Source organism: Brassica rapa, chromosome A09, assembly GCF_000309985.2.
Source record: "Brassica rapa cultivar Chiifu-401-42 chromosome A09, CAAS_Brap_v3.01, whole genome shotgun sequence".
In the NCBI taxonomy this organism is placed as follows: Eukaryota; Viridiplantae; Streptophyta; class Magnoliopsida; order Brassicales; family Brassicaceae; genus Brassica; species Brassica rapa.
Window position 1 is genome coordinate 35817443 of NC_024803.2, and position 24115 is coordinate 35841557.

Below are 24115 nucleotides of genomic sequence, written 5' to 3' on the forward strand. Positions count from 1 at the left end.
AAAATTTTGATAATTTTAAATATTTCAAATAAAAAGTATTCTAGTAATATGATTTTTGAGTATTTCGACTTATATATAATATTTTAAAATTTATTTGATTATTTTGAAACTAAATATAGTTAATATTTATAAATATATATAACATATATTATTGAAATTTAGATACCCATTCAATTCTTGGTTTGGTTTCAGTTAGATTCTAATTTGGTTTCAATTTTTGGTTCTATAAATATAAGATTCACTAGTATACTATCCAAATCCGAACCAAATCTTGTCTTTTGATTTGGTTTGGTTTAATTTTTCGGTTCTGAATAAATGTGTCCAGGTATATTCAAAGCTATAGAATTATTGAAGAGTTTATCTATTTAAATCTTAAAATATCTACGACCCTGTCGACCCACGATAGTCGGTAGGACTAGACGGCAATAAGATTAGAGAGACAAACAAACAACATTTGGTTGTAGGCTACAGTTACACTCAAATCTTAAAATAGGTGAACTCAAGCACTTGTAATATTTAATCACTCTCTTTAACGGGATCTTTCCTTAAAGAGTTCCCTCTTGAGACCTGGAAGATGAACATTCACAATGTAATGCTCCCAGTCAATGCCACTGATATCGAACTCAAACATCTTTCCCTCCTCCACTGACAGCTCCTGAATAAGTCTCTTTGTATTGGTGTCGTCAAACCTAGGATATTGACTAAGAGTCAATAATCTGATAGCATTTGGCTTAATAAAAGAAAAAGTCCAAGTGATATTATTTACCGAGCTTGAAAGAACGTGTAAGGCTCATATGTTCTTGCCAAGGACACAAAATAGTCCAGCCTCCTCTTTCCCTTCATGCTCAATGCGGTATGTGACTCTGCATCCCCTCTTTCATTCTTAACCTCTCTTTCATGTTTTGCTATTCTGTTGAACGCAGAGGAAGTGAAACCCTCTAAGGAACTGTGGAATTTCATACGCTCTAGCTCCATAAATGTTTCTGTAAATGGAGAGTCACACAGATGTTGATGAGAGAGGTCCATCAACTCGCCAGCTCGCAGGGGGTTCGCATGAGATGAAGAAGTGACATTGTAAACTTTGAGCTCGGAGACACCACGACTGTGTTTTGCCATGGCTGCTATTGTGGCGTTAACAACCATATCAACAGGTATAATGTCCATTAAAGATTTATAATCTCCCCAGAAGTCAGAAATTTGGCCTTTGCCATAGGCCAAGATAATTGGATCACTCATCCTGTTTTTGTCAAAACCAAATGAAAATATGAATTGAGAAGTAGCCAGAATCTAATCTAATCCTCTTTTTTTTTATTTAACAAATAAAAATATTTAACCTTATTCCTTGGAGCCAGCCAGGGAAAGGTTCCTTGTAAGAGCTTTCTATAACACTAGGCCTTATGATCACCACAGGCAGATCTCCTCTTTGGTTGTGGATTACAGACTCACCCATAGCTTTTGTGAAAGTGTAAGTGTTTTCCCAGCCATAGTGTTGAGCTCTAAGATATTGATTCAGATTCAGTATATAAGAATATGCAAAGAGTTAAATAAATTTTCTCCTTCATCCTCACCTTTTCATACCAAGTTCTTTCAGTTTCTTGATTTCTTCACTGCCATGTAACTTTCTTACCGCTTCTGAAGCTAGTTTCAGCTCGGATTCGATGTTCAAGTCAGAAGTTATGTTTTCTCCAATGCAGAGAGGAGTCTCTAGTATTGTTCCCTCTTTCTTACCAGTCACATAAGCTATATATAATACAAAAACAAAAACAAAGAAATAAAAAAAATAGTTTTTTTTTTACATGAAAACACAAACTCATACCAGTTGAAAAGTGGAGAAATAATTTCAGATTCTTGCAGCCCTTGCCAAATCTCAAAAGCCGACCAGGTCCAAGAACGTTGACATTCAAAGCAAAGTCGTACCTGTATCAGCGTATTTGAGCTATAAGCAAATTGTTTGTTTGTAATTAAGAAAAAAATTGAAAGTAGAAACATAGTAAAACACCTATCGTCAAATGTCGTGCGACCAGCACAGCTTATAATGACATCAATCTCACCACTAATCTTGGCTGCTGTTACTGATTCGATCCCGAGATTGTCTTCTCCAATGTCTCCAGTTACTGGAATCAACTTGCTTTTCATAAAGGCTTCGTAAGAGCTCCCGTGCATTTTCTTCAAAAGCTTGAACAGATCCGAGCTTATGATCTGCGCGGTAACACATAGATACAAAATTGGAGATTTGAAAAAAGAAAAAGAGTTGCGTAAAACGCAAGGATGGGATTGAAAACAAAACCTCATCATAGAGTCTCCTGTTGGCCGATTCTTGATCTGCGGATTTGATCAGAAGGAAGATCTTCCCAATCTCAGGACTTACCCTCAGTAATTTCTCAATCAACACTGCAACAAAAAATAAAAATAAAAACATCAGTCCGAAAATCAGTTTACTTGGACAACAAGAAAACCCTGTTTTAGGTTTTGTCTTACCTTTACCAAGAAACCCAAATGCACCGGTAACGAGATAGTTTTTTCCTTTTAAGAAACGTAAAATTTCAACTCCGTCACTGACACTACTTGTTTCTGTCTCAGGCATCTCAAACAGAGTCACAGCTTTCAATGACGTTTCACGATAACAGCAAGACGTTTGGACTCTACGTGTCGTCGACTGTGGCAAGCGTCGAGCCAAGAAGTGGTTGAGTTTGCCAGGGAAAGAAGAGATGAAGCTTACAGTTACAGCATCCAATTTGACAGCGTTGCTTGTTGCGAGGACATTTGTTGTGATTGCCATGTTTAGTAGTTATCAACTTAAAAAGAAGAAAAAGGTGAGAAGCTCTTAGTTTTGTTTTTGGTTTTGGAAGGCTTTTGTGTAAGAGAATATATATAGACAAATTACTAAGGAATGAATGCGGTTAGAGCATCCACATTGTTTAACTTTCTCCATCACAGTTTCTTATGCATTTATATCCCTTATACTCCGTTTCATAATTCATAATAGATATTATGAAGTTTTGGTTTTTTCACACCTATTAAAAAATTATTTTTTCTAAACAAAAAAGTCACTGAAATATAATTTAAAACTAATTTATTTAATTATAAAGAGAAACAGTAAAAACATGGTTGGCTACACAGTTTTTGATAAAATTAAAAATATTTCGGTATCTAGAAACATAATATATTGTGAAACAACAACAATTGTCTAAAATATCATCTATATTGAAAAAGGGGAATATTTTTAATAGAAAAATTACAACATTTGAGATAGTCATGTCGCATGTGTCATTATCACAATAATTCTTAGAATCCTTAAAAAAATATGTTGGTTCATCTAAATATACAATTTTTTTTTATTAAACTAACCATAAATTAATTATTAATATTTTTCATTCTTTCCATAAATAAAATTATGAAATTGCCTAATGTGGCTAAAGTATATATGACAATTAATTATTTTTAATAATAACTTTTTTATAAAAAATATTTTATCCTCAATCATTTTTTTTAATTTTAACTTATTAAAATAAATTAAGCAATCACATTAACCATATAATAAAATTTATATTTTTCCGTATATGTTATATTTTGAATTTTTAAATCAACTACAAATTAATAAAATTGTTAAAAGTCTCACATTAAAACTTTTGTGACCCATGGTTTAAAAATTTTATTATGACGAAATAAAAATGATTGCAAATCATATAAGTAGGAAGTCTAATTTAATAAATGGAAAATTGTCAAAAGTACCACATTCATAATACCAATTTTCATGTTTACACTAACCACTTATACCATCACTTTTAAAGAGGGAAAATACATTTATAACCCTAGAGTTAACTAATCTAGACTTAGGGTTACAATTGAGGGGCGAGATAGGTTTTTAGAATGTGAAATTTATGATTCTAATTAATATAATATAAATAAATACTTAAAAATAATTAAAAAATAGTTATAAAAATAAATTTTCGATTTCCAAAAAGATATTTTCAAAGAAAAAAAAAGTTCAAAAAAAATTTCAAAAAAAAAATTCAAAAAAAAATGTATAAAAAAGTTCATATTTGAGAAAGTATAATTCGAAAACATAAAAAAATATATTTTTTTATTTTTATTTATTTAAATAATCATTTATTTTACATATAGACAACAAGGGTATAAGAGTTTTTTGCCTCTTAATGAAGAAATTTTTTTTGAAAATTTCTTTTAGTGGTGGCAAACATGAATAATGATAACAAAAAAGTGGTAAACATGAGAATTTCTCTTAATAAATATTAAGACTAAAAATATATATCGTTCAAATAAACTGTATATCATATAAAAATACATAAATATTTTAATTTCGAATTTTTCTTTGAAATTTTTTTCATAAAATCATTGAACAAATATTGACAGCATAATATTTAAATTTTAAACTTTGCATTGAATTTTTAAAAATTTATAATTACTAAAACTATTAAACATCCCACAATGAAAATTTTGTTATCAGTAATTCAAATTTTTTTAATAAAAAAATACAAATAATCAAAATATAATATGAGTACAAAACATTATTTAGTAGATATCATTATTAAAAATATATTATATATCTATGTTAATATCAATTTATAAATTTAATTGTATACCATATAAAATAGAAAAAGTATTTGTTTGGATTAATAAATTGTATTTATATGTTCGCACCAATTTAATTATATACATAATAGTTACTAAATTTTTAATAATTCAATATATATTTATGATTTCAGAATATGTAAAAGAATATATAATACATAAAATAATTTATATATAATGTTCATTTTGCGTAAAGCGCGGATCCTAACCTAGTCTGTATTATAACACAAAATATTTATTTGATTAAGCTTTAATAAATAAAATATAACTTGACAAATAGAAAAAGAACATGTGTAGAATTGGTTTTTTCCCGTATATGCAAATTTTCTTTAAGAAGAGATATTTCTCATTTTTTCCTTTCTCTCTTTCCTACTTTACTATATTTTATGTCTAGAAACATTCTCTAGAAATCACTATTAATGGTAAGAGCACCTACATACACATATACATACACATATACACATGTTTGGAATTTCAATGGGTAAAACTTTTATTAGAGGTGCTCTTAGGTCTCCTGTAAGATGTCATATAGTGATTCCATTGGTGGACCTTTCTATTTTTTTAATTGGGGTCAGATATAATAATAAAATATAGGTCATACAAAATTGTAACATCCGGTTTGGGGTATATGTTTAAAGGATTAGAAGAACTGATTTGATTATCTATGTCATCAAAGTATATTTATTTTTTTGATCACGTATCTAGAAAAAAAATTCTAAAATTAAGCATATTTGAGCTAAAGTAGTGAAATAATGTATATCATGAAAGGATGAATAACATATCAGAAAGTGATCTTAAAATACGGAGAGAGATCATGTGACTGTAGAGTTAGTAAGCAAAATTTTAAACCTCCAAAAATGAACACACATTCTATCGCACAAGATGGAGCCGAATGAGCAAACATGAGAGGTCCATTAGTCATGGGGTCAGAGCTTTACAGAAATATCATCCAAATTAAAGTCACATTTTTCTTATGTTAGATTGAGAGAGATGATAACGTCCCTCACCTACCCAATGTCATGGACGCCCAATAAAACACATACTGAAATATCATTCAAATTAAAGTCGCATTTCTCCTATGTTAGATTTAGAGAGATGATAACGTCCCTCACCGACAAAAGGTCATGAACGCCTCTAAACTATAAGCAGGGGCGAAGCTACGTTGACGTTTATAGGTACACGTGCACCCCTAATTATTTATAAAGTTAACTTTTACAATGCACATATGAGCTATGATTGGTTCATTTGGTCGTGGTGCACCCACAACTCTCAAGGGACATGGATTCAATACTCCACTTTTCTAGTTTTATCATTAATATTAATTATTGTGCACCCAGTAAAAGACAAGTCTGGCTTCGCCCCTGACTATAACGGATGCAATTCACATCTGAGAGAGGCTTTGAGCTTCCAAAACTCCCTTATGGTACTCAATCTAATTACAAAATGGTAACTACTATGAAAGTTGCTAGCTCCAACAAAAACAGAATTTTCTCTGACGACCTCTCACATGATGTCTGCCAAATTTAGTAAGGTTCACCAAAAGACATATCATTTATGCCGTTTATGGAAACAAAACAATAACTTGGAGCATCTCCATTCTCACTACATATTTTACTCCAAAATAGAGCGAGAAATATAGTAATGAACAAACAATAAAAAAATTATTTCATCATAAAAGAATGTTTTTATTTTTTTGTTCATTACTCTATTCTTCACTCTATTTTAGAGTAAAATATGGAGTAGAAAATAGAGTACTGAAAAAATAAAAAAAATATTACTCTTTTATGTCATCTTTTTTCTTTGAAATGAATTTCTTGAATAACCCTAGTATATCTTATCGTTCTAGCTATACAAGGAATGAAGCTCGAAATGTAGCACCCAATATCTTTACTTATTCTGCTAGATTTAGGTGATTCACATCCTGGAGTAAAACGTTGATAAGTATTTGATTGATAAACTATAATATTTCAAAACGGTAGGTGATATACACTTATGAGTAAGCACAAGCCCCTTAAATCATTGGGGGGGGGGGGGGGGGGGGGGGGGGTGTTGAATAGAAAATAGGTAGGTGATAGTATTCTTTTTAACTGAATCTTCCGCGAAAGAGTTCTCTTTTGAGACCTGGAAGATGAACGTTGACAATGTAGTGCTCCCAGTCAATGTCTCTGCCATTGAACCCAAACATTCTTCTTTCTTCCATTGACAACTCCTGTATCAGACCCCTTGTATTGGTGTCATCAAACCTTGTGTTGATTAAGAGTCAGTAATCAAAGTATATAGTTTTTTTCTTAGTAAAAGGACGAGTCCAAGTAATTTTACTTACCGAGCTTGAAAGAAGGTGTAGGGCTGATATGTTCTTGCTAAGGACACGAGATATTTTAGTTTCCTCTTTCCGTTCATGCTCAGCATGGTGGGTGGCTCACCTCTTCAGCTGCTCATCTCTCCTTCTTGTTTTGCTATTCTAATGGATACAGAGGAAGTGAAATCCTCTAAGGAACTGTGGAATTTCACACGCTCTAACTCCATCACTGTTTTTATTAATGGAGAGTCACACAGATGTTGATGAGAGAAGCCCATTAACTCGCCAAGTCGCAGGGGGTTGGCATGAGAAGAAGAAGTAACATTGTAAGCTTTCATCTCTGAGACACCGCAACCATGCTTTGCCATGGCTGCTATTGTCGCGTTAGCAACCATATCAACAGGTATAATGTCACAAGAAGATTTATAATCTCCCCACATGTCAGCAATATGGTCTTTTCCATATGCCAATATTAATGAAGCACTCATCCTGTTGTTTTATTTAAAAAAAACAAATAAAAATGTCAACTGAAAAAAGAAGTTAATCATGTCCTTTTGTCTTTGAGAAAGAAAATCTTTAACCTTAGTCCTTGGAGCCAGCCAGGAAAAGGCTCCTTGTAGGAGCTTTCTATAATACTAGGCCTTATAATCACTACAGGCAGATCTCCTCTTTGGTTTTGAATTACAGACTCACCCATGGCTTTTGTGAATGTGTAAGTGTTTTCCCAGCCATAATATTGAGCTATGGTTAGTCACAAGATTAAAAAAAAATTAAGATATTAGTACATAAGAATGTGAAGTTTTTCTCATTGATCCTCATCACCTTTCCATGCCAAGTTCTTTCAGTTTCTTGATTTCTTCTCTGCCATATAACTTTCTTAAAGCTTCTGAAGCTAGTTTCATCTCGGTTTCAATGTTTAACTGAGAAGTTAGTTTTCTCCAATGCAGAGAGGAGTCTCTAGTATTGTTCCTTCTTTATTACCAATCACATAAGCTATAAAAAAAAAAGTCAGCTTGTGAGACTTCCCGTTAAAGAAACATTCTTGACCAAAGATAGACTCTTCTTACAAGTTGAAATATGGAGAAAAAGTTTCAGTTTCTTGCATCCCTTTCCGAAGCTTAAGAGTCTACCAGGTCCAAGAGCATTGATGTTTAAAGCAGAGTCATATCTGTTTTGGTTTGTTTGGATTAAAAGAAATATTAAGAAACCAAAACTTGGTTGGCAAGAAAAAGAAACAGGGAAAGAAAGCCTATCGTCAAATGTTGTACGACCAGCACAACTTATGATGACATTAATCACATCACTAATATTGCATGCTATTTGAGATTTTATGCCAAGATTGTCTTCTCCAATATCTCCAACTACTGGAGACTCCTAATATTACATTAATTTCTCTGTTGCTATCAAGATTTGTATAATTCATCATTCTGAAAGTACATCAAACTAGCGGACTATACATTTCGCCATAAAACATTTTTACTTTACATTTATTTTAAAAAAATCTAAGTTAAAGAATAATTTTCGTCAAAACATAAGCAAAACTTTAATGAGTTGGAAAATTCAAAACAGTAAAAGACAGAAGAAACTGTTGACCGCTAATAAATTGGAATCTTCCAAGTCAAACAGATTCGGGTTTGTTTACTACATGATGACATGTCAGCGTAGGAAAGTATACACGAGTCAGAAGCCTTTAAACTTTTCTTTAAATTTACTATCTTTTCTCTTTCATGAAATGTCTATGGAGTACATACATTTATACATCCACGCCAAAGTCATTATCCAACATCTCCCCACGGTGCTGGCTCTACAAGTATGAACTATGAAGTATCATCAACATTTTGACCAGATGGTGCAAAAGAACGACATTATAATAGTTCATACAAACTTTTCTTTCTTTTCAAATTTAAATATTCGATCTCCGCTGTCCAAATAATACATTTCCCAACCAAAAGGCTAGACCACGAATATTGAATTTTCAAATTCTCCTAGACATTATTTACAAAAAAAAACATTGATCAAAGAAATAAATAAAAAATATTGAAGATTTATCAAAGAAATCTTAAATATAGCCCCACTAGGCTTTAAAGTTTAAACGAAATAAGTCCAATAAAGAACTAACTCGAGCCCGCATAAAAACTAAACCGAAGTCGAAATCTAAACCAACTAACCGAAGGATTAACAATTCTTCATGACAATTTAAGTGGATTCAGTTCTGTTTTCATACCCCACAAATTGAAAAAAAAATATGAAAATGCTGAATTTTTTTCCATCTTTTGAAAATGTTTGGTTTCCAACCCTTTGCATTAGTAAGATTGAGAAGTGAACTTGATAGAAAGTGAGATAAACAAAAATGCTAAGAGTGATCTTATCATGTGCTTTCTATTTAGTTTTTGCTATTTATTTATATTCTTGCAATAGATCGGTTTTCTCTTCTTAAAACAATTCTGACTCTGTTTTGTTTTTGTTGTTTGTTTCTTTTAACAGGAATCAACAAGAATCAATCAATGTTCCCCAGAAAAAAAGTAGAGATAGGTTTCTTCTTCTAACTGTAGAAATAACAAAAGTAGAGATATGTTTTTTCTTCTTACTGTAGAAATAACAAAAGTACAGATAAATTTTATTCTTCTGACTGTAGAAATAACAAAAGTAGAGAAAAGTTTCTTCTCTTACTGTAGAAATTACAATGCCATACCCTTCATTGGATGAAACAGTACTGGACAAATGTTGTTGCATCTTGTGCAAGCTCCCTTCTTATTACACGCCTTTGTAGCCTAGCAGCATTCATCCCTGCAATCTTGTTTCCTATCGAAAGCATGTAATTAAACACTTGCATGTTGCCCCTGGTACAGTGTCCTACCCAAACTTGACATTGCCCATGTGTTTCTGTCAAGCATGGATTTATTATCCACACGCCAAACTCCCTCAGTGTTAATTGGTATCAGTTATGGGTTGATGATCTGAAATTTTGGAAGATCAATTCACAATCTGTTTATCTAACCCGTTGTGAATATTCTTTTTTATAATTTCTTGTGCACACAGCTTCGATGTTTTAACAATAAATTAAGATGAATTGTTGTTTTGCGTCTAATACAAACCTAATTTTATATATGTAGATATACTTGAAAGAGTCCTGCGTTGTTGAAGATTGTGTCACATCCATGTGCAGAGATCCACTGATCGAATGAACCGAGGAGTACATCGTCTACACCTGTAAAAATTACATTTGTTGCAATTCTGATTATTAATTGTAATATCTACTTCTGTGAACGATGATACTGTTTACTAGCATTATCGATATATTGACCTTATTACTTGAAAGCAAGATATGAGATTCAACTAAATGATATACTGTTTACTAGCATTATCCGATATATTGACATTATTATCAGATTCGATCGATGAGATCCAACTAACTAAAATCAATAGATCCAATACCTTCGTTGTTGACCTCCTGAATCTGAAGGTTTGGGGCCGGCAAATTAACCAGAGGAATCTGTTCTATTCTACATAAATTGTGGGGAAAAAATTCACATAACCTTCACTATTCTACATAATATATTCCATTGACAAAATATTGATACTTTCTATCTTTTCTGTGACTCTTTCTCTCTATTTTCATATTTAGAACAATCTAATAAAATAAATAAAAATTATGGTAGAACTTTTAAACTTATATATTGTTGTAAAGGAAAATATAACCAATTAGTATTAGTCGATTTAATACAAAATCACAATTATTTTGTCAAAATGAGTTGAAACTCATGCTCCATCTAAATAAAGATTGATAGACGTGGAAAAGAAAAGAATTTTATTGATAGATATTACTAAGAATATAAATGCATCGTTACTCATAACTATAACATTGATTTTCCATATTATGTTGAGATTCAAATTATTGGTATTAGAATTTTTAAGGTTCTTAAAGTTGACATATGATTGATCAAATGGTTGTGAAAATATAAAGTGATATGAATGATAAATATGCATTTGTTTAATCTCTTGCCTCTGAGTTTTAGTTTAGTGCAATATTTGTTAATGAGGTGGTTATTGACACTTGTTCTGTCTTGTTTTATTACAGAATGAAGAGACACCTTGTCAGGTACATGTTGCGTCATTGGGCTTGACCACGGAGAGCCACACTTCTTTCAAGACTCACACTTCTTTGGGTTTGAGTGGTGACGCAAAAGAAAGAAGATATTAGAATTTAGTATTAGATGAAAGAGGGTGATGATGTTTATACCTTTCAAGTTTGAGTCTTTCAGATTCTTAGTGTTCTTGTTGAGAATATAAAAAACAATCTTACAAACCACAAAAGAATTAATGCGTGATCCTGCTGGATTCATCTGGATCTTTTGCAAAGCCACTGATTCTTTTCTTTCTTGGGCACACCATCATCTGAAGCTACCGGTAAAAATGAGAAACCAAATCTGATTCTTCTTGATTCATTCATGTCTATATGTTCAGTGAAATCAAGAAAGGGAACAAAAGGAAGTGATGGAAAAGAGAGAGAGAGAGAGAGAGAGAGAGAGAGAGAGAGAGAGAGAGAGTTGGTGCCATGTTTCTCGCATCAATAGAAACAGAACAAACACTTTTAGTTTGAACGGTTCCTGTGGTAACATCTACATTGACTTTTGAAGAGGTTTAAATCAAAGCTAGTACAATAAAAAAAACATATGTCTTGTAATATATTAAAACATCTGTCTAGAAAGAATCCAGTTGAAAGAATCCAGACAGCTCTACAGGCAGCTCTACCTGAGCTAGCATTGTGATGAAGAGAGAATATTTAGAAATATTCTAAATATCTGTCCAGTAGAAAGAATCCAGCTCTACAGGCAGCTCTATCTGAGCTAGCATTGTGATGAAAAGAGAATATTTAGAAATATTCTAAATATCTTATCATTTATTTTATTAGTTATTTTAGATAATTATCTTTATGTGTTAGGGTTTTGATGGTTTTATTATATATAGCCGTCTAGGTTTAAGTTTGTATTCAGTTTATGAGTTTATGATTTGATTAATAAAAGTTAAGAGATTTCTCTTTAATCCTTGTTTTCGGCTAGATCATTGGTGATCTCAACAAATTTAAGAAGACATTGATCTTAGGCATTCTTAGACTAAATAAGATCTTTGTGATTATCCTAGTTTTCCGGGTATTCTAAGAATCAACGGATCTCTAGTCCTATCTTATAAAGCTTCCGCTACATCAGTTTGGTATCAAAGCTGCGTGTCTTTGTTTTTTTTAATCGAAGAACGATTCTGAAATCATGTTGAAGAGGAAAATCTATTTTTTCGCAAAAGAAAACTTGTTTTCTGAAAGCGAAGAAAAGGTTTACGTATATATTGTTGGTGATCCAGTTTTTGATACCTATGATGAAGATAATTGCAACTTCATCAGAGATCAGCTATCAAAAGACGTCATCATGCATACAACTCAACGCACGATACCTATTGAAGATGTCCACATATGCGGCCACTTCAATCTCCTAAAAGACGGCATGTTTACGAGAAGTGTGGGAACTCAGGAGAACAATTGGATAGTACTATCTTAAACTAAATAAGATCTTTGTGATTATCCTAGTTTTCCGGGTATTCTAAGAATCAACGGATCTCTAGTCTTAGCTTATAAAGCTTCCGCTACATCACATTGCAACTTGGTTTGCTCTTCTGTTTCTTCGAGTTGGAAGCAACAATAGTAGCAGTGATGAACCCAAAAAGAAAAGGTTGAAATTTTTGTGAAGAAATTGATGAACAGAGAGACGAGAAAGGAGTTAAGTTGTGTAGTGATCAGAACACTCGAGTTCGTCTCCTGCCCATTGTCCATGCAAGCCTAGAAGAGTTCCGACCATGATAATAGCAGCTGTCCGATCAAAAACAGAACAGAGAAGATCGTGCAAGCTTTTGAGGAAACAGAGGACGAAAACAGAGAGAGACGATAAACCAGTTAGGTTTATCAGAGAACCGGTGTGTTATTGTAATCGAAACCAATTGGTTTGATTAAATTGAACGGTTGATTTGGTGATTTAATTCACTAAACTTTATTCATGCCATTATTATATTAAAAGGTCTTGGGCACTTGGCGTTCGATGCATGGGTCTGATCGGTTTTCACAAAAAGCTTTTGCGGTTAACTTAAATGAATGTCTTATTCGGTTTGGTTTATCATGCATGGTGGGTCTGATAAATTTACCATATCAACAGGTATAATAATGTCACAAGAAGATTTGATAATCTCCCCACATGTCAGCTGTCTTTTCCATATGCCAGTATTATTGGAGCACTCTTTTTTTTCCGTCAGTTTTTATTTTAATATTAAAAATGGGAATAAACCCAACAAAACACGGCCCGAGGCCCAACCATACAAACAACCCAACAACAAACCCAAATCCTAAGGGCCACAACTACAAGTTAACAGGTCTGAGGCCCAAACCAGACTCGGCCGACTTCGGTAGACCAGTGCGTCAAGAAAGCCAGACGCGTGGAAGAATAAGACCTCATCAGCACGACACGCGTCTCTTCCGCCACGACTTGACAGCCACTCCACTTGACCGCCACCATCTCGAAACGTCGCCGGAGCTGCACCACCGCAAACCTCGAGCTCAGAAACACCGAAAAGCCTCCATCGAAACTAACTGTTCTCTTCCACGCTTTGTCTTCCCTTCAGAGAGCTTCATCGATCCAATCGAGAGCTCATCTGACAGAACAAAGCCGTGGACCACTTGGAACCACGAACCAAGCAACACACTCAAAGCACCAACGGGATCCAATACCGATCCAAATAACTGAGACCAACTAAAGCCGGCGACGCAAGACTGAGAAAGCCTTCACCCCCCGAAAACAAAACCGACGACGGCGGATCTGAAGAAGCGTCCACCTCCCAGAGACAAAGCCGGCGGCGACGGAGCTGTAGAAGCCTCCCCTCCCGGAAAAGAAACATCAGCTGACTAAGAAACGATTAGCTTCACCGCGCCACACCTCATAACGACCGCGTCTTTACTCCAAAAACATATCCGCCGCGGAAGGGACCTGAACCAGAGCTCAGACAAAGCGGAAGATAGAGGAGACGAAGGAGAAGCGCAAACCCCACATCTTAAGAGTATCTCTAGGGGCTCCGGCGACGGCACACACACACACGCACCGGCCACTCGCCGGACCCAAGCTTTAGATCTACTTTTTCTCTCTCTACTTTCTCTCAAATAAATAATTACTTATTATTATTATTGGAGCATTCATCCTGATTTTTTATTTTTAAAAGACAAATAAAAATGTACTAAAAAGAGTTAATCATGTCCTTTTTTTTGTCTTTGAGAAAGAAAATATTTAACCTTTTTCCTTGGAGCCAGCCAGGGAAAGGTTCCGTGTAAGAGCTTTCTATAACACTAGGCCTTATGATCAGCACAGGCAGATCTCCTCGTTGGTTGTGAATTACACACTCACCCATAGCTTTTGTGAATGTGCAAGTGTTTTCCCAGCCATAATATTGAGCTCTGGTTAGTCAAAATATTTTAAAAAATTTATGATAGTAGTACATGAGCATGTGAATGTTTTTTTTTATCATTGATCATCACCTTTCCATGCCAAGTTCTTTCAGTTTCTTGATTTCTTCTCTGCCATAGAACTTTCTTAAAGCTTCTGAAGCTAGTTTCATCTCGGTTTCAATGTTTGTGAGAAGTTATGTTTTCTCCAATGCAGAGAGGAGTCTCTAGTATAGTTCCTTCTTCATTACCAGTCACATAAGCTATAAAAAAAAGAAAGCCAGCTTGTGAGACTTCCCGTTAAAGAAACATTCTTGACCAAACATAGACTCTTCTTACCAGTTGAAATATGGAGAAAAAGTTCCAGTTTCTTGCATCCCTTTCTGAAGCTTATAGTCTACCAGGTCCAAGAGCATTGACGTTTAAAGCAGAGTCATATCTGTTTTGGTTTGTTTGGATTAAAAGAAAAATTAAGAAACCAAAACTTGGTTGGCAAGAAAAAGAAACAGGGAAACAAAACCTATTGTCAAATGTTGTACGACCAGCACAACTTATGATGACATCAATCTCATCACTAATATTGCATGCCATTTGAGATGTTATGCCAAGATTGTCTTCTCCAATATCTCCAACTACTGGAATCAACTTGCTATTCATGAAAGCTTCGTAAGAGCTCCCGTGCGTTTGCTTTATAAGTCTGAAAAGATCCGAGCTTATGATCTGCGTATATTAGCAATGATATGAAACTGGAGAAACAGACAGAAAAAAGTGGATAAAGAGCTCAAGGATACGAGACTATAAAATAGAACCTCAGGAGGTTCGGAGTGGGCTCTCCACAAAGGTGCGTGCAAGTTCGTTTCGGTTAACGGCGCGTGTCGTTCCGACGAGTTTGGTGGCGGCGCGTGTTGCTCCAGATCGGAGTTCAGGGGCGTGTCGTCTATGGCTCTGTTCCTCTCCCGTGTTTGGGGCGATTCCTCCTTGCTTCTTCTCCGGCCACGGCGTTCCAAGTTTGCTTTCAGGGTGTTTCGTCGCGGAGAATCACCGTCGAAACCGGGTCTCCTGCTCTCGGCTGTTCCGTTTCAGTTCTCTTTGCTCTCGACCCGGGTTCAAGCCGGTCATTATCTCTGGTTCTCAGTGATTGGCCATGTCGAGTCTTCATCCTTTCCAGTTAGTCGCGGCTAGGAAGAGGCTCGGGTTCATGTGTGGAACATAACATCCTAGCTCCGGTGGTTTTCTCTTTGCGAGTGGCTCCGGTGGTTGTGCTCTTCCGGCTTGCAGCAGGTCTCGGTTATGCATCCTTAGGAGTTCGTTGCTTCCTTTCAATCTGTTTTCGCTCCCGGCGTTTAGTAAGTTTTCATTTCAGTTATCGGAATTTGTGCTTCACCTTCAAAGAAGAGGCCTTTGGTGGGTGAGTTTGGAGTCGGCGTTCCCAATTCTCCATGGCGTTGGGCGTGGTATCCGGGTTCAAGAGGCGTTTTCTTCCATGGCTTTGCTCGGACAGCTCGGGTTTTAGCTGATGTATGGTGTTTCGAGGATAGCACTTACGTTGGTGGGGATCCGGTACCTTTCGAGTAGGCTTAGAGGAGCGTTTTTTGTATGCCGGAATGGTGGGTTACGCCTTTTTCTGATGTAGCTCTAGGTGAATGAGATAGATTTGTTTGAGGATGGCGGTTCACCTCAACGGTGCGATCTGTCTCTGACGCCGAGATTCTAGGTCAGTCGGATCGAAGAAGGAAGTGTCGGGTGGTACTTGGATCTGTGTGTCGGCGCTGTTTTGAGGGTAAAATGAAGATGCAGTGGTCGATTCCACCTCGGTGAAGTTGACATTGTTGGCCGTGGATCTTTAGCAAGGATGGGAGTCATACCCGATTCCTTGAGCTCTAGATTTTTTCCCTTCCATTGTATTTTTGTTTTAATTCTCCTAGAACTTTAGTTATATAGCCTAATCTATTTTTAAGTTCCCCTGTTTATCCAACGATTTACCGGAGGTCTGTTCCGGTCCCCGTTTCGGGTTGCTTATTTAATATATATATATATATATATCAAAAAAAAAAAAAAAAAAAAAAAAAAAAATAGAACCTCATCATATAGTCTCTTGTTAGCAGATTCTTGATCTTCAGTTTTCATTAGAATAAATATCTTACCAATCTCAGGACTTGCTCTCACCAATTTCTCAATCAACACTGCAACATACGATGTGTTTCCAAATCGAAATATCAGTTTACTTATGGAAGACGAAACTCTGTTTTTAGGGTTTTATTACCTTTAGCAAGAAACCCTGTTGCACCTGTAATCAAATAGCTCTTCCCTTGTAGGAAACGAAAAATGCCAACTCTGTGACTGTCACTCTTTGTATCTGTCTCAACCTCAGACATCGTAATAGGTGTCCAAGGTTTTAACGACGGCTCGCGATAACAGCAAGAAGTTTGTATTCTTCGAGTCGTTTGTGACAATGGACGAGCCAAGAAGTGGTCTGGTTTGCCGGAGAAGAAACTGACGGCATTGATGGTGGCTAAGAGATTAGAAATAGCCATTTTTAGTAAAGAATTTACTGATATGGAGGGCTTTGTGTGTGAGAAAATATGATATAAATAGCACATCTCCTTGTGACATCACTTTTATTAAGAACTACTACACCTCACCATCTCCTTCGACACCTTGACGATTCTCTAGTTTATTTATCCTTGAAACGTTCGTTATACTACACATATAGAATCTGCTGTCGAAAGGGAGAGATTATAAGCAAGGAAGTTATGTCAAGTGAGTTCCAGAAATGAAGCAAAGGTTTGTGGTTTAATTAGGCACACTAAACTGCAAGTTTGTACTGATCTTATTCGTTTATATATAATTGAGTGGTCATATCTCTTTTTTTTTTGAAACACACTTTGGTCATATCTTATAATAATTATATATAAGTTTCAAGTGTGTATGTAATGGGTGTGCGTGTTAATTGTAACATGCCTTGTTGGTTTTTGTGTTCAGTTTTTGGAAGTTACAAACGATTACTCTCGGTTATGTTAGGTAAAATAAGTATTTAAGTTTGAGTGTTGTCTTAATGTAAGTAACACAGATAAATTTCAGATTCTATATCTATATATCTCTGTTGTTCTCTCGTCCAAGTGTATTTATCCAGGGAAGTCAAGCAAGAAAGCTATTCTGATTACAGCCAAAGTCGTTTCTTATGCTCAAAGGAACCCTATAAGTATGCTTTGTACAAGAAGCAATGGCCACGAAAATGGTATAAAAGTTCTAACGTACGTACATCACATTTTGAAGAAAAAAAATATAATGCAGGTCATGACAACAGGATCTTGGAATGTAACACCCAACATATTCACTTTTTGTTTCAGATGGATTCTTGGTGATTAAAATGTTGATAAATCTAGAAAATTCATTAAGATTAGCTGGTACAGTACTGATGAGCGAACACAAGCATTTGTAACAAAATTATTGAAAGTTGTTTCATATCTTAATCATCTCTCTTTAAGGGGTCAGTACAATGAATGTGAAAGTGTGATATAGTACTGGACTGATTTGTGAATGTTTAGAAGATATAGATTAATGGAAGGTTGTGTTCTTAATTTTTTATCATGGATCACAGTAGATTCATAACTAAATTAAAAAAATTACTTCGTAGTCGTACATACCAAAGTTTTGATGAAAAGGCACTGAACAAAAAAAAATACATCAAAAGATCTATTTAATTTTTTTACAAGTGACTTAACTCTTATAATTTGCTTCACAAACCTTACTAATTAATATACCCATGTATCAGTTTATTTTTTGCTAAATCATGTATGGATTTCATAATTTTTATATATGTACTTGATGAAAACCCTAAAGACTCTGAAGATCGTCACACAGAATCGATTCTTCCAAAGTCATTCACATTGTAAAACCCATTAGAAAAAAATCCAGAAAAACCTGCCGACATCTGAGGCAAAAACATCTCTTCACCATCCAACGGCTCAAAGTACTCACACACCCGATCATCGAACGGCTCTTGCTCAAGAACACGTGGCGCAAGATTCTCCGGCGGCGGCGGGGAAGGGCTGAGGTCGGAGACGGTGGAGGGGGAGAACACGGGCTCCGGTTGATCGACAGCGTCTTGGCCAGTGAGCTCTTGTACGAGCTCTCTAAACTTGGAAGCACATGTTTTGACTTTCATGGGGTTTGATATGTAACGCACTTTGATGGCTTTGTTGGCTGAAGCCGTCTTCTTCTTTTGCTTTGATAGCTGTCTCGAAACCGGAAATGGTTTTCCCTGGTCTAAGCTTGTGGCGGCGAGAAACGTCGATGAGTCCATGTTGTGTTTCCGGTGAGAGAATCTAGATGAGTTTGTGTCTTTTTGTTTGTTTGTTTGGACAAACTGATGAGTTTATGTCTTTTGTTTATCCTTTCAGTTAATCTCTAGCTTCATATATATAATAAACCTTTTATTTTTTTCGTTTTTTAATTTTTTTTTATTAAATGATTTTGCTTTTTGGAAGGAGCGTGGAAGTTAATGAGAAGGAGAAACGAAGCAAGAGAGGTTGTGGAGAAAAGGAAACAAACGAAATGGAGGACGGCGCGTGGATCTTACATGGCTTCGGATAGGTGGAGCTCGAAGTATCTACAGTTGGATAGTGCAGCGTGTGTCCAAGCGCTTAAATAGTCGCGTGATGAGTTACAAAAGATGAAGGGAAGTTGAGTGGTGACCAAGGCGATCAGGAGGCGGCTCATGGAGCTAATCGTTGAAGCTCCTCCACGTGAATACCACTTTCACAAGAAAAATGACGTCTTTTATGACATCACCGTATAGCATTCGAGATGACGTCACGCAACCAGTCATTATAGTGGAAAATTTTGATATTTTTTTGGGGGAAAAAAGCACCTCATCCGTGATTCGAGTAACTTTTTTTCATTTTGTACAGGTTCGTTTGCCCTTCAATAGTCAAACAGATTCGGGAAGAGGAGACACCATTATTTCTAAGTTTTTGACAGGTGGTTGTGTGATACATTGCATTGATCTTTTTTCACGTAATGGTTTCTTTTGTTGTACTTGGAACCCACCCCACCTATTACTGTGTTTTAAATGTTTTAGTGTAAAGGCTCTGCGCTTTCAACTGTATAACACACAGCTATAGGATAGTACTCGGGTTCTAACCATCGTATATGCTGACAGATAGCAGATAGTTAAATGCAAATGATGCAGTGAAAGATTTGTTAACAAGTTAAGTGTGATACTTTGTAACTTGAAACACATGTGTGCTTAAATTAAACAAATAACACTAAAATTATTATTTTGTTTGAATAGCACATGAAACTACATTACACTTAATTAAGATTTTGCCACCTATCAGATTGTTTTTACAAATAAATATCCACCTTACAGCATTACCAGTGGAGGCTTTTTAAACCAAGATAAATTGAGTTAATCAATATTTCCTTATTCTATTTTATTACTGTGAGAGCTTCTAAATTGAGATTTTTATTCTATTGGAGATGCTCTTATGCTTTATGAGTACTTAACTTGTTAATAACCGTGAGTCGTATATTTCAATAAAATATAAATCACATATTTCTTTGTCTTTTTAATCTTGCATTCCATGTTATAGCAAAAAGGGAAAAGAAAAGAATACAAGTGTGTGTATCTATACTATTAAAGCAGGATCCTATTGTCATAATTACCTTAGGGGCATGTTTCCTTCACTAACATTCCATGTTTCATTAAGGGTAATTAAGTAATATTAATAACAAATCTATATTGGGTCATTATTTTTAGATCCATCCCAAATCAAATCTCTCTTGGGCCATTTGGGCCTATTAAAAAATCAGATTCAATTCTCACTTTTTTTTTCCTTTGGGCCATTGAGTCCAAGTTCAAATAATTTTTTTTCAACTATTCTTAATTATTATTTTTTTTCTTTTCTTAATATAATTTAAGCATTCATAAAAATAATTGCTTTTTTTATTGAAAAGGATAAATCTTTATTAAAAGTATATAATTTTTTAATTAAAATATTAACCCCATAATAAAATTAATTTATCAGAGTTATACCAACTTAATTCATTAAAAAAATAAAGTTTAATTTTTTTAACATTAAATGAAATACGATAAATAAAATAAAATTTTTAAGTCTTTTATAAAATAAAACACAAATATATGAAAATGTGACATTTACTAAATATTTGTCAATTGAAAAAAAAAACAAAAATAAACCCGCGCTTTCAAAGCGCGGGTCAAAATCTAGTTCTAATTATTTAGTTAACCCTTTTCAAAATTAAAATATATGTTTCCAAGTATTAATTGCAAATTGCTATGTTAAAATGAAATGTATGTTTGTGTGTTTCTGAATACAAATGTTTTGATAAGAATGAGTAAATATTTAAAATGTACAATTATAAACAAAAATATCTGCCAATTTCATTAAAATGGATAAAATTATTAAATATAATCCATTGTTTCATAATATAATATGATGTTTTGCCTAAAATCGTATAAATTAATAAATTCACTTTTCTTCAAAAACATTTTTAAAATATAATTTAAAATAATCTAATCAATTATCACAAGAATATAAAATATAATTGGTTAAACAATTTCTAATATCTTACATTTTGAGACAATAGTTTATCTATTTTTAAATCTTATATTATGAAGTATAGGATTATTATGAAATATTGAAATAAAGAAAATATTAATTATGATACGAACGAATTAAGAAAAGAAAAAGAAATGTGAGGGGTCCAGGTGGGCAAGTGGGAAGAAAGCAAGTAGCAGCAGTGTGGTCTCACTAGTCACTATCAATCTGTCCTAATTAGAAACAAAATCTTTAATTAGTGTGGGTCCTTAATCTCTATACATGAGTGATTAATCTTTAATTAGCGTATAAATTACGGTGGAAATCCGTATGATAATTGATAAGGAAAACAAATCGATGAAGCTTTCAAAAGTCAATATTTTTTTTTCCGTCAATATGTTTTTAATATTAAAGGAGACGGGCCAAGCCCAGAACAAATTACATAAAAAGCCTAAAAATCAACCGGACTAAAATTCATTATCCAATTGGGCCAAAAACTTACGACCCAACTTGAAAAAACCCTAAACTTATCACGGACTTGAGAGCAGCCACCTCGCATATCTGACTTTTCGATGCGAGGACACATGTTGTCATCTTCAACTACAAAGGAACACGTGTCGCGAGGGCGTCTCATCACCACTGCTTCTCATCATCGCCGGAGATCCAGACTTTGGATCTCCCGACCAAACCGGAACTCTAAAGCTCCGCCAATCTTCACCGCAAACATCTTTGGGCTTCTAATATCGGAGAGAATCGATCGTTTTGGCGAGATCTCATCCACCACCGTTCACCGCAAACACCCATCGCATGCATCATCACCCTTTCCACCGGAAAGCTTCACTCTTCTCCAATGAGGACACAAACAACCGAAACCAAGACTAAAGCACAGAAATAAAATCAAACTAAAAAGACTAAACCCTAAAAGACTAGAGGACGAAACCCGGCGACGCAAAGCTGTGATAGCTTTCACCCCTCGGAGACTAGAGCCGACGACGGCAGAACTAAAGAAGCTTCCCCGCCACGGAGACAAAAGACCGGCGGCGACGGATCTGTGAGAGCCTCCGTCTCTCAGAAATAGAACTCGAACTACTTAACCTCTCCATCCTTCCTGCGACCGCGTCGTGACTCCAGTACCAGAACCACGTCGGTTGATGGCTAACCAAAGCTTCGACAGGCGAAATCCGGATAAAAAGAAGAGAAAACAAAGCCTGATTTTATCTGAAGAAAAAAGGGTTCCGGCGACGGCACGGACGCTCACGCGCCGACCGACCGCTGGATCCCCAACGTTTTCAAAAGTCAATATACATGACTCTTGAACAAGAAAAGTTATCAAAAGCTTACTTATTAGTAGGCTTTTTTTTTTGTCACGAACTTATTAGTAGGCTACGAGAGGATATGATAAGCATCTTTTAAAGATCTTCGAAAGAAAGTCAAGTCACGTGTACGTAGAGCCATCTTTCCAGTTCTCCTGATAAATTTATTAATTACCTACTTATCTCTTTGTCGAATAAAGTTGTAAGAGTACCACGAATATATATTTTCTTCTTCATATTTTATTTATTTTCTCCACAGTCATTTAATTAGTAATTAATAAATTAGTAATTATTTTCTCCTCATATTTTATTTATTTTAGTTACATAATCCAACTCCATATTGTTTATTCTTTCAATGTATTTATAGTTCTCCAGAATATAAAGTAAGTATTTATATATTTTCATAACAAATAAGAAATTCGAATGTATTGGAGCTTAATCTCATAAGTCTTTTCAATCTTAAGTTTGACATAGATAATTTTAGTTATAGCCTAATCTACAGAAGACTCAAAGTGATATTACCTTTTGTAGAATTGGTTGAAGTGTTGAACTAACATTAACTCATGGGTCCTTTCTCAAAAAAAAAAAGCATTAATTCATGGGTCTTATAAAACTTGTAATAAAATATCTCTGGATACTATACGTGGTGAATTTTGAGAGGGCAGTGAGCACGTGTGTTGACTTCCAAGTAAACGTCCCAAAAGACTTTTGTGTTCCTTGTGGAAAAATGGTGTTGTAGTTCTTTTTCTTTCCCGCTAGGTGTAAGTTGGATGTTTCACAAAAAAAAAGGTGTAAGTTGGATTAAATCAAATTTACAAAAGGATAATAGAAAAGTGTCCACATTCAACGTAGATTTTCTTAAGAAAGTTGCAGAAACTGGTGGAACAAAGTTGAATTTCTTAAAATCAACATCGTACTATATTAGCATTATTATTACAACCATGCATACGCGATCGTTATGACGTAATTTAGAACAGTTGAAAACTTCGGGTACGGAGTATGGGCAAAGTTTTACAAATATATATCCCAAAAAATAATTAGTCTTTGACCATATAATATAAAATATCGATTGTGTTATGCAACACCCCCTCAATTTTATTTTACCAAAATAAAATCTATCCATTTTATACATGGTCCAAGAAACAGAATTTCATAGTTGTGTGTTAGCTCATATATAGTTCTTTGGCAATGACATTGGATAGACAAATGTTAGTTATGTGACAATTCATACTGTTGAAAGATTTATCATGTCGGTCCAATGCAAGCATGTCGAATATTAAAAGGCCTATGAAAGAGAAACAGAGTTACAGTAAGTGTATCTTTTTTTTTTTTTTTTTTTTTTTTGTAACATCAGTAAGTGTATCTAAATCTGATTATTACTCCATCCCTCCTCCGTTAGACAATAAATATAGGTGTATGAATTATTAAACAAGACTATGTTATGAAAAGCACCTCTAAGCGCAATTTAACCAGTGCAAAAGCTAGGTTATCCTCAGTGGCGGAAGGAGAAAATTATTTTACATGAGCCAAACTCATAACACTTGTATTTTACAAAGGTCAGCAAGCTTAATTCTCTAAATTTTTAAAAATACATATAATTTTTTTTACAAAATCACATGGGTCATTTGACCCACATGCCACTAAGCTAGCTCCACCACTGGTTATCCACACTTCAAATCGAAAATGGCCAAAGATTTCTTCTATATTATTATTGGTCTCTTGTGTAATAATCAAGCATGGCCGTTAAGAGATTTTGAAAGGTTATATAAACAATTTAGTATAATTTCATATAATTTGTCTTCTATAAATTTGGGGCTATATATATGTAACCTTTTTAAAAAAAAATTTGGAAGTTATAAGACAAGGAAAAATCGAG

The 24115-nt window shown here is 34.6% G+C and overlaps 2 protein-coding genes and 1 long non-coding RNA gene across 4 annotated transcripts; all 3 read right to left on the reverse strand.

The window, feature by feature from the left end:
- Positions 1–69: 69 nt before the first annotated feature.
- Positions 70–4556, reverse strand: LOC103841569 (fatty acyl-CoA reductase 6, chloroplastic). Of its 2 annotated transcripts, XM_009118120.3 has the most exons (8): positions 2479–4555; positions 2288–2391; positions 2000–2199; positions 1817–1917; positions 1569–1740; positions 1335–1496; positions 767–1237; positions 70–689 (listed from the first exon to the last, which is right to left on the reverse strand). In XM_009118120.3, the coding sequence occupies exons 1-8, from the start codon at positions 2777–2779 to the stop codon at positions 530–532; spliced, it is 1671 nt and encodes a 556-aa protein (XP_009116368.1). In that variant the 5' UTR covers positions 2780–4555; the 3' UTR covers positions 70–529. The 2 variants fall into 2 exon arrangements, with proteins under 2 accessions (XP_009116368.1, XP_033134649.1); XM_033278758.1 differs by having other exon boundaries at positions 2288–4556.
- A 9742-nt stretch (positions 4557–14298) lies between these two features.
- LOC103842314 lies at positions 14299–15634 on the reverse strand. The gene is made up of 2 exons (XR_004450836.1): positions 15173–15634; positions 14299–15083 (listed from the first exon to the last, which is right to left on the reverse strand). It is a non-coding gene; the product is annotated as an uncharacterized LOC103842314 (long non-coding RNA).
- Positions 15635–17968: 2334 nt separating this feature from the next.
- LOC103841570 (sigma factor binding protein 1, chloroplastic) lies at positions 17969–19059 on the reverse strand. The gene has a single exon (XM_009118122.2). It carries the CDS (start codon positions 18667–18669, stop codon positions 18220–18222), a length of 450 nt encoding a protein of 149 aa, XP_009116370.1. The 5' UTR covers positions 18670–19059; the 3' UTR covers positions 17969–18219.
- Positions 19060–24115: the final 5056 nt, after the last annotated feature.